This window comes from Odontomachus brunneus, unplaced genomic scaffold (genome assembly GCF_010583005.1).
Source record: "Odontomachus brunneus isolate Ranch 3 - 2012 unplaced genomic scaffold, Obru_v1 Obru_scaffold_183, whole genome shotgun sequence".
NCBI classification, from domain to species: Eukaryota; Metazoa; Arthropoda; class Insecta; order Hymenoptera; family Formicidae; genus Odontomachus; species Odontomachus brunneus.
Window position 1 is genome coordinate 52604 of NW_022639633.1, and position 12095 is coordinate 64698.

General features: G+C 37.2%; 1 protein-coding gene across 1 annotated transcript; it reads right to left on the reverse strand.

Moving 5' to 3' along the window:
* Window positions 1-1554: 1554 nt before the first annotated feature.
* On the reverse strand, window positions 1555-8754 carry LOC116851651 (glutenin, high molecular weight subunit DX5-like). The gene is made up of 5 exons (XM_032831287.1): window positions 8706-8754; window positions 6254-6383; window positions 4333-4566; window positions 4007-4253; window positions 1555-3261 (listed from the first exon to the last, which is right to left on the reverse strand). Exons 1-5 carry the CDS (start codon window positions 8715-8717, stop codon window positions 2688-2690), a joined length of 1197 nt encoding a protein of 398 aa, XP_032687178.1. The 5' UTR covers window positions 8718-8754; the 3' UTR covers window positions 1555-2687.
* Window positions 8755-12095: the final 3341 nt, after the last annotated feature.

The window sequence follows — 12095 nt, forward strand, 5'->3', positions numbered from 1 at the left end:
TAAAGAGTCTAGACTTTGATTCAGTTAGGTGGTAAGCGTATTTTTTCAGATGCAATATAAATGTAATGGATTTAGTTTAGGCACATAATCAAAGAGATCTTAAACAAAATCATGGATTTATAATTTTTTTATTTATATTATATGGATTTACAGTTTACTTATTGTATATATTATTTTATATATACTCTAAACGAGAGTGAAAATTCACTTTAAGAAATTTATATATATATATATATATATATATATATATATAAAGTATTTAAAAAAAAAACAAAAAATTTTAAAAAATTTTCTAGAATTTGATATTTGGCGTGCAATTTTTATTTTATAATTCACGAGAGTAAATACATTCCTTTTGAGGAGTACAATCACAAACTGCATTTTGTTAATATGCTTCATGTTGCATTATAAAACGTTATCTTAGAGAGCTATTCGCCTCGTGGCTGTACCTCGCGGGTGTGCATTTGCAAATTCCAAGTCCGCGATAGAAACGTGGCATTCCGCGCGCGAAGGTGCACGCTAATAGATATCGTTATAATAGAAAGGGCAATACGCGCGTATCCAATCACGTAACGGTGAAGCCGGCTGATTCAGGAAACGTATGCACACGCGGCTTCCGTATTCGCTCGCGAGCCGGTAAGCTGGTTCGCAGCGCTGTTTAAGTGCATCGCTGCAGCAGAACGCAGTGTCGCGCTCTGCAGATTTGTTGAGGATCATAGCGTGAAATTGAACTATAATACGTTTGCTGCATGTATTTCAATTAACTCGACTCAATACCATTCATTTTCCGACGCGACGATCGTCGGGGAAACTTTATCATTTGCATGGTCATCAAAGAGATCCGTGAGAGCACGCGTGGGTGAACATGTGCAATTTATCTATCTGACGTTGTCGAGTCGATATATAAGAAACGTATTGGATACTTTAATACATAGGAATGTATTAAAGTTTGCTTTCGCTCAAATGACTAATAATATGCAATAGTATATAATGCCGCACTCAACACGCAGCGAAACGCCATTGAATTTAATGGAGGAGTAAAGTCCTGGAAACGTGGGAACGACGCGATTATCGGCTATCTATCGCGATTTTATCGCTAATCGCGTACACATATTCATGCGCCAAGATTGCGCAAGAAATTCTGCATTCCTCTCTTAACATTCGGAATTTGCTCCGATGCCGTTATATTTAGCGGCGCTATTCTTGATCGAGCACGAGATGAATAGATTAAATTCCGATCAGAGCTTGATTAAACCCGACTAGGCGCGTGCAAAAATTTTAATTTTGTAATTTGCATAGTCACACATTTATACAACCGGAAAATTGAGAACAAATGAGAAGATTTCTCTGACGAGTTTATTGTCAATTTCTCTATAAGGAAGAATTAAGTATTTTACTGCAGAGAAACAAAAACGCAAACACAAACCAAAAGTTCAATTCACCCTATCAAATTCAGTCAATCTTATTGTTCAAATGAGTTTCGATACGTAGGAAACTATGCTAGTTTGACAAACGCCAACTTTGAAGGAAGCAAACAAGCGAAAGAGATAGATATACCCTCGCAAATATTTTATTTGAAAAACGTGTAGGTACAAAAAAACTATAAAATTAGATAAACGCACAACAGACATCTGAATTCCGCGTACGCATCTCAAGATTCGTACGAGTACATCGATGCATTTGCGTGGCGAGTGCAACTATTGACTTTGTCGTCTCACTTTGTGTGTGTGTGTGTGGGTCGAAATTGCAAGAAAAAAAAAAGTTAATTCTTGAACGGCACTCGCTCTCAAACTCGGCCTCGGTATTGTCGAGACTTTCGATCGATAATGTACTTTCTACGTGCACATTCCACGTCAGAAAGTGTGAGATATTTTCCATTGATTGAATAGAAACTCTAAACGAAGGAGTAATCACAACGACGAAGCATTACTTCAGTGATTTCAAGAAGTAAGAAAAGTAGGTCTGTTTATTTTTACAGTAACATATGAATATTGTAAACCTGCTCGCTGACTAAGATACTTGAATAGCTACACAATTACATCATATATATCGTTTAAATATCTATTACTTAACGAATATCCGCGGGCTGCATTAAATAGATCGCTTCCTCATCGTTTCTACTCCAGCAGGATCAAACAAATAAAACCTCGAATCAACCCATGAAATTGCACTTTACAGCAATTGTTACTTATAACCTTCATCGATAACACATTTGATCTCTCTTTCTCTCTATAATTTGATATTTAATTAAGAGATTTATGAAGTAACAATCACACGGGGAGAATATTCCTTTTTCCACGTGATAGTTCCACGAATAGTTCCTTTTTACACGTAAATTCTTTTCTATTTTATTATGTCTCTAATGATGCAGGAATAGACTAAGATCTATCTCGCGAAAGAACATAATAAATTTTGCTAAAAACATAGCAAATTGCTTAACATTTCAGCTCCTAAAGTATAAACAGCGCATGCGAAATGAAAGGAGGATAGTCAATTACTGAATACAGAATGTCGATCTATTTGTCGGTTACAAAATTCTACAGTAATTTCTACTATCCTCTCCGTGTAGGTATAATCAACTTAGTAGTGGAACTTGTTGAAAAATTTGATTCTGCCGGAATAGAGACTTGCTCCGATCGAAAGAAACGGAAAATATAATAATAGCGACACACCGCCGGACCGATCGATCAGTACTGATTCTCGGTCACAGGTCGTACGCCAGGCTGCTGCTGCTGCTGATTGTAGCCAAGTTGCTGGCCCTGGTTGTAGCCGGCCACGCGAGCCTGCGTGTAAGCGCTCGCCTGGCCCTGGTACCCGCCACCCTGACCTTGATACTGCGCCTGCTGCACCGGCTGTTGCTGCAGTTGTTGCGGCGGTTGCTGCTGCGGTGGGCTTACAGATTGCGGTACGTAAGGCTTGTCGGGTCCACGATAGGAGACTTGATTAGCGAAGATATTGTACGGCGTTTGCGCTTGAAATTTTAGCAATTCCCGCAGTTGCGTCGGCAGGTTGGTCGAATATCGTGGTTGGGGTTCTGTCGGCAGCTGAGACACCCTGCGGTACTGCGGTTGTTGCGCCTTCTGAGGATTCGCCTCACGCTTATGTCTTGAGGGGCCGCGCGGTCTGTGACGTGGTTCCGGCGCGGGTGCGGGCGCAGGCGGAGGCGGAGGCGCAGATCCAGGTGGCGGTTGGGCTACTATGTTCCGGTAGTGCTCCCGAACTTGCTCAGCCTGAGCCTTTATCGCCGCCTGTTCGTCGAATCTGCGAATTGACCGCGAATTGGTTCAAGCTACCCGCGCGCTCGAATTCAATCCTTGTTGATAGATACAAATATTTCTTCAAGAAGACCGTGTCCTTGTAACTGATTTTAGTAAACTAACGAAAGAAATTGTAGGACAAGATTGTTTGCAGAATCAGATATTGATAAAGTATTCCATACCAACTGCCAAATATCAAAATAACGGATGAGTCAATAATCAAAATGATTAGAAGTCAAACCGAGACGAAAAACCCTTTGTCATTTTCTAATATGAGCAACAGTTAACGAGTTATTAATTAATTTAGTTTGATGCTTCACGCTCACAGATTGATGGAGCACAGATAATACCGCACCGAAAAAGTGCGAACCTCCGTCTTTTAGATTAGTTTCGCATTTTTTGGCGTACGGCGCTACTTGTGCTCCGTCAATTATAGAGCGCCAAATATCAAACTTAATTAATTGATAATTCATATTAAAAAATGACAAAGGACTTTTCATATCAGTTTGATTACTACTATCTGCCATTTCGATATTTGGCGATAATATGTGATATTCTGTGTGCATTTATATGCAAAAATAAAAGAATAAAAATAAATAAATATAGAAAGGAATGCAACATACAGACGTAATAAAGATAAACGCTTGCGTTTGTAAAATCCTCTAGAGATAATGTAGTGCTTTGCATACAGATTAATAGGACACAAGTAGACATTTGAGAGTGCAACATTCATTCAACGAGTTTGTCACCTGTAAGGTTCCGGAATCACATTGATATACGGAATTTGCTGTTGGAACTGGAGCAGTTGCTGAATCTGCGGGGGCGCATTAGCGTAATGTTTGTACTGCGGCTGCGGTTCAGGTGCCTGTTGCGGTCGTGGCACTCGCCGGTGCGCGGCTTGCCGAGTCGGTGCCGCGGGTTGCGGCGCGTACTGCGGTTCCGCTTGCGCACTCGGGCGCGCTTGGCGCTCGTACGACCTCCAGTTCACCCTGTAACCTTTCGATACACACTTATTAGATGATTCAGCGCGAACGCGAAGAGAATGAGCTGCGCGGAGCAACGCTGACGACAATACCGCTGGGATCGTTGTACTGGAGCGACTTCGCGTTACCCTGATTAGGGTCGTACGCTCCTTGAATTGAGGACACGCCCTCATTGGTCGCCCCTTGTATATGGAAGGTAGCCGCTCCACCATCCGAGGGACCCTGAATCTGGAAGTTTGAGTGCCCGTCCGTGGCACCTTGGATTCTGAAATCGCTGTTACCGTCGGTCGCACCTTGAATGGTGAAGTCTCCGGGTCCTTCTGATTCTAAAAGTCGCAAAGACATAAAGATACGATGAGAGGAGAGAATAATATTAGATCCTAATCACACACTTTATGGGATGTTTTAATTTAACTTCTTAGCTGCGAAAGGTTTATTTTTACGTCTAGCATATTTGGTTCAGTATGATGCGTTTAGTTGAAACAATTGCTTTCTTTTTATTAATATACGTTAAATACAATTTTTATCAAAGTTGCTAAAGCTTTATTTTCTAATATATACCCATTTATCTATTACATGAACAAATGTCTTATACGTAGCACGTGAACTACTCGAGCGACTGACTTCGGTGACAAACCTAATAAACGGTGACAAAAGTAATAGTTGTTACTTGAAATTGGTCTCACGTAAAATATTCAGATGTGAATACAGAAGATTCGACTTTTTTTTATTTAAATTGTATAATATATGCGACATCATACATTTGCAATCGCAATTCAACTGTATTAATAGTTGCTATTCAATCTACATTACTAATTGTTACATGAAATTTATCTCATATGAAATATTCCAATTTTTATTTTAATTTTTCTACTCCAATTACAGTTTGTTTAATAAAAATCTTTATTTTCATTAAAAAAATTTTATTTCAAATTTTTCAATTGAATTATGATATATGTGTAATTACTTTATATTGTAATAACTTTATATTTATGTGTAATTAATATCTGTAATTACGATTTATTGAAAAATTTACCTCTAATTCTAAGATCCGTATTAATAGTCGTTATTTGAAACTTGTTTCAGGTAAGATATTTAGATCTTAATTTAAAGTTAGACCTGAATTTCAGTTTTCAGCTAAATTGCAATTACAAATGTAACGTTACATGTATAATTCAAATAAAAAACTTTCATCTAACTTTAAATTCAGATTTGAGTATTTTACGCAGAACAAGTTTCAAATAACGACTATTAATAGGAGCCTATATTCACAAATCTTAGGTCTATATTAATAGTTGTTACTTGAAACTTGTTTCAAGTGAGATACTACAATTTTTATTCAGAGTCAGGTTTTTTCAGTTGAATTATGATAAACGTGACATTTACATTTGTAGTTGCGATTCAATAGAAAATCTCTTATCTAATTTATATTAAAATCTGAGTATCTCATACTTGAGACGAGTTTCAATTAATGATTATTAATACGGACCTAAATATTTTACCTGAAGCAAGTTTCAAATAATGAATATTAATACAGATCTTAGGTTTATATTAACAGTCCTTACTTGAAATCAGTTTCATGTGAGATATTCAGATACTCAGATACTAATTTTAAGTTATTTAGAGTATTTCAGATTTTTTTATTTAAATTATATTCGCAATATTCGCGATGTCATACATATTTGTAGTTGCAATTCAACTAAAAAGCTCACATCTAACTCTGAATTCAGATTTGAATATCTTATTTGAGGTAAGTTTTAGGTAACGACTTTTAATACGGTTCTTAGTAATCGACAAGAGAGTATCGTTCCATACACTGCGGACGATTCGAGCGCACCGCAGCTAAAAGGTTAAATAATATGTCAAGGCTTCGACGAATAAAATATTTTGATAAATTACTTTCTTCTGTTTTTATTCTCCCGATGCTCATTGCCAAACATTTATTTGCCTCTGTTATGAATCTCTTTATAAATCTTTTTATCTTTTTATAAGTTACATGTTATAAACTCTTACCACTCTGATCGGTGTACTCGATTCCTTTCTCTGCGCTGAATTTAAGACCCTGGGCTCGTCGATGCCCGTCACTGGGTCCCTGAATTGAAAACTGGGCCAGGCACATAGGAAGTGCCGTCAGTAATAAAACCTGCAATGTTGAGAATTACAATGATTTGACGCGTTTTTAATGCGCACAATATATAGTTTGATATGGCGCCATAATATAATACTAGATTACTATGACTTATGTAACGGAAATGATTATCATTAAATACAAGATTGAAGTATTACTTGGACAAAAGGGAAAGGAATAGATGGAATAAAGAGATGCATAAAATTATGCATCGATCATGTGTCTTTGGCGAGTTCTACTACCGTATTAATTATAATAATTAATTACATTCCGGAATCTGTGTGTGTATGTGCGCCTTGCTGTCGGTGTTAAGTGCACTCGATTTCGTAATCAGACTCGTGGATCATTATCTAATGTACGTAGTGCTAAACCTGAATCTACTTTACGGCACGCACTATGTTGCACTATATATGGAAGCGTATCGTGCAACCGGCACCGGGAAGCTGGAAGGGAAAGTCACGAGCGGCATGAATCTTTAATCAGCCGGCAGTGTCGGTTATCGGGAAAAGGTGAGCACGTTGGCGCTTAACATTCGCGATGGTAAAGCGTGCTCGGGCCGTAACGCTGCCGCGAGACAAAAAGTAGGTGTGAGAGCAGAAAAAAAGGAGCGAAACACGTGCAGGTCTCTCGCAACTGAGGAGATCAAGCGCGCTGCACGACGCCGGTAGAAAGTGAGATATAAATTAATCGTCTAGACGTGCCCGAGCGATTATTCGGGAAAAAGTCTCGCGAGCCTCTCGGCTTGGGCTCTCCACGGGAATGTTTTCGACCGGCTGTCATGGAACGAAATATCGCCCCGGGATTATTATGCGGGCGACGAATGCTCAGCTGCTTTTATCTCGCATGCGGAACCCCGAGCGACATTTCGCGAGATACAGATCGCGACATGCACGACGGTTACTCGAACCCGCGAGTTCTCTCGATTGAGTGCGCGATGCAATGAGAGAAGTAAACGAGTAAGATACGAGGAAAGTACACAACTTAGTCAAAAAGAAGTCTAAAAAATTAAGTATACGATATTAATAATAAAAAGGCATAATAACCATCAGCAACGAGTGAAATGAGGAAACAGATTTTGTTAAGATATAAAGTAATCTGATTATCTAAAAATGAGATACAAAATGTGTAATAGACGAATACATATGATAAAATTTTTATAATTATTGTTTTCTCCATAAGAAATATTTTGCTTTGATGTTTTATTGTCGCTTGATGTCGCTTGATTTGAATTTCGACTTTTTCATGAAAAGCGAGTATCGTGTGAAGAGTCATCGAGGCGGATCAAGAAACAAGTTACTTTCCACATTGGAATTTCGATCCACAAGTTTGCGGTGAAATTACGAAATCCTGATCGTTCGTATCCGCATTCGATAATTAGGTCGAAACAATCTCGGTCAGTGACCGCGTAATTAAGCGACATTTCGAATTGTCGCCTGCTATACGACGACCAACGATGCAATTAAGTAAGCGACACTCGTCATTCTCTTATACACGCTCGTTACCTTTCGACGGAAGGCAGTGACCGGTATCTCCGGTCACATGAACGGTTTCCCGTTTCTGAGCATTCACGAATGAAGCCTTGCAACGGCGCGTGTCGAGTCTCTCACGGATTTGCACGTATAAGATTGACAGACTAATAATGCGCACAGTGAAAGCTTAAAATGAGTCCACTTAAGTATCACCGAATTTTATCAAAAATAATGAAACTTGCAACAATTGAAGGCACTTGAAACAAAAATCTATAATGCCATTCTACGGTGGTATCCACGATCCTTCACGGATCTGTGATCTTTGTGACAGGATAACAAACGCGGTAAAAAAGAATAAAAAGGAAAAAGAAAGGTTACTGCTATTCAGCATCGCTGCTGAATGAAATTCAATCAACCGAATACCGCATTGCAGCATGTTACAATTAATCGCACGCGACTCTTCACTTCGGAACGTTGTTTTCCCAGCTTTCAACAAGGCGCGATGGTTATCGCAAGGCACACATGTGTAACTAAAGACCTTCACGCGGTACGTCGAGGATATATTTCATACGGTTTGATCGGCAGTTACATCGAGGAAAGAATTCCGGAAAAATAGCAAAATTGCAGGCGCTGACACGGCCGCTCCCGTTAGCCGAACGCACTTAAGATAGACTCATGATTTATCACTCGCATAGCTGAGGTGCACGCAGCGCAATTAAGCGCACGCGACCTCCTTTCGTCTGGATCCGTCGTCGAGAGGAAACGCGACTGTCGCGGAGTCACACGCGGCGCTTCCGTTTTTCGCAAGTGTAACGTGACGCGAGGACACTCGTCGGAAAAAAGCGCAACGCAGGCAGCGTGTACTTACGTGCAATTTCATAGCGAGGTAGCTAGTCGATTCGTTCGAGGGTGGAGTGTTTCTGAGGCGGGCGCGCGGTCACCAGAACAACTTTATAGGCGGCCACGTAAAAGGAACCTTTCGGCGACGGGGATGTGACTCGACGAGAACCACCTCCATGTTGTACCTCGCCGGCCGGCCGATATCGCGGTCCTATAGTAAATGATCTTTGCTACGAGCGTGAGCCTGTTAATGGAAACAGCTTGTAGTGCTGAATACAAATTTTCGATCTCTCTGCAAATTTTACTCAGCTGTACACTTGGAAAGTGCTCCAATTCTAAAAAGAGTGCGGCCAAGCGCCCATAGACATTTCGCCTCTTTAAAAACTTTTAATATTCTCCCTTTAAAAATGTTTGATATTCTTTTAAAAAACTTTTAATATTTCAACTTGCGATACATTGATTTAAAGCTTATGTCGAGAAGATTAAGAATATAAAGTCTCGATATTATTCTCATAGTCAATTGGAAGATAAACAGTCCGAAAGATTACGATTTCAACAAACATACTAAGTCATACTAAGGGTAGCTAGTAATTGTAACTTTTGAATCGTTTATCTAAACAATTACGAGAATAATATTGAAATTTTATATTTTTGATCTGCTTGTCCTAAGCTTCAAATCGATATATAATTTATTAGGATATTCAAAGTTTTACAAAATCCCATGGAAAAGGGACGCAACTTGGCCGCACTTTTTGTATGACACATTGAAAGGAAAGTCTTGTAATAGTTAACAAATGCATTTAGTCGAGCGTTGCAGTATTTGCTAATTAATATCAAATATAATCTACCTTTTAGTAACAATCATGTAACAAGTTCTTCACATATAGTTGAACAAATTAAATGTTTTGATAAATAAGAACAAATAATTTCGTAATAATTACGAAATAATTTAGCCATTATCAAAATATATAGTCATATTTTATATATTTGTCGAGTAATATAGTATTACTAAAGTATTGTAGTATTACTAATGTAATATTACAATACTTAGTATATGTAACTTATGTATTACTAACAATACAGTTTTATTTGACAAATTGTTTGATGATACAAACCACGTCAATTGATTAATTGATAATAGACACCAAGTCACTGATAGTCATGATCTTAAGCCTTGACAAATATCATGTTTTTTCAGATATTTTCTTCAAAAATCAAGAAATTGTTAAGGTTATTTATTAATATCAATAAATTATTTGATTATATTCACTTGTACGTTTATAGTTGAAATTATTTCGACAAAATAGGTAACTATTTTTCAGGCTTGATGATTATTACCAAATCTTTCTTTTAGTATAAGTATTTTATCATGATAACGCGATGCTTTATTACATTTCTATTGTAACCTTTAAAAATAATACTGTGTTTGAAAAATAATATTTTTTGCGTATAAGTATTAACTAACTTTTTCACACAAAATAATTTTTCAGAAATATTTTTTGCACATTAATAATTTAATTCCAGTTTTATAATAAAGAGTTATATCTTGTTTCAGACTAATTCATTGTAATGTTTCATAAAATAAATTCGTTTGCAAATACAGCTCGCATTTCGGTTGACTCAAGTTTTCTTCGTGCTGCGCACGAGGCATTTATCCTCCTACGCGGTGCATTATAATCGCGAAGAGTCTCGAGCGTATCGATGGAAAACGGTGGAGTAGCTGGAGTGGAATGTAACGTTTGCAATGCGAAGTTTCCCAGGCAATTGCCATTCAAAGGTTACAGGTGCGACGACCGCGCGCATCCGTAATTAATCGTCGACATTGAATTCAATCATTGTCCTGTCAAGTTACATAAGGTCCTACACTTTAATTCGCCGCCTTTATAATTGAAACATTGAGAATAATATTGACTCGAGTTATCAATGAAGCATATCTCTTGAGAAGAGGAACAAGAAAACGACACACACTTACAAAGATCGTATTCCAATATCTCATAGCTGTATCGATCTATTGTGACTTCATTAACTGTGTATTGTTACTTTATTAACTGTGTATTGTTACTTTATTAACTGTGTATGACTACAAAGATATAATTAAAAATTATTTATTGGTGATATTATTGCAATATTTTTGCTTTATTATAAACAAACGCGTTCTCTGAGTCTATATCATTTTTAACGCTATATTCTCGGTTTTACATATATATTTTTGGAATTACAAATTGCTATTACTGCAACATGAACTCTGCCTCGTATCGAATATCTCCAGATGCTCCAGATGATTGTTGTACTTATAAATCGTAATAGATCCCCGTTCTCGATACGTATGGATTATGGGAATGTACTTTTGTTTTGTTCAATTATTCGATATTATGTGTAAAATCTCTTACTCACAAGTGGAAATATCATTACGTCATTTTACCGTAGAAAGTTATACCATGTCGTATTGCATCGCAGATAGATTGTCGATCTCCCGTGAAATTGCAGATTATCCCAAGGCTTGCGTCGACATGTGAAAACAATTCTCATATATTCGATACAAGAAACGCTACAAGAAACGATAATACTTAATGAATAAAAAGCAATGTATACAGGCTGATTCACGAACAATACGATTAACTTCAGTAGCTTATTCCTCAGATTACAAGCCTTAAAAAAAATACAAACACGTACACGTAAATTTGATCAGGCATTTTGATCAGGATCCATATTATTGTTAAATAAATGTTTAAAATACATGTGTTTATATATATATATATATATATTTGAATGTAAATAGTATATTTAAATGAAACGCTACGCGCGTAACTTAATAGATATTATCTATCTGTGTGTAAGAAGAAATATTTGGTAACTTATTTGTGGAATATAAAGTTTATTTCTATCAATTAAGTTTATTTTTGTTGAATAAAACTTATTTTTATGAATAAATTTTATATCCCGCAAATAAATTTTAAAACTTTTTTGTTCCTAGTATAGATTCTAGATTTCTGTATAGATGCTTTGTGATGTTTATTCTATGTCCTTCTCTGCATTAATACATTTTTTCTCTAAGCTTCGTCCAAAATTTGAAATTATTTCTCGTAGGAACTTAGATAATTAGTTAATTAACACACGCAGCCATACATATATTAGTTTATTAACATATTAGTATTAGTTTGTTGACATATATACATCATGTCAAACATCATATACATGCTAGTTTATTAACATATATATATGTCACATGTCATGCGTCATATACATATTAGTTTATTAACATATATACGTCATGAGTCACTCTGTGAAGTTTCAGCCATGTCGGTAATTTTCCTCGATTTCCTCGAGCAAGATCGGTGAACCTGAGAGGCGTGCCTCGGGCGCATTAGCTATTTGTGCAAGCACCGGTAAGCAGTAAAAATGAAAGTTGTGCCGTCGA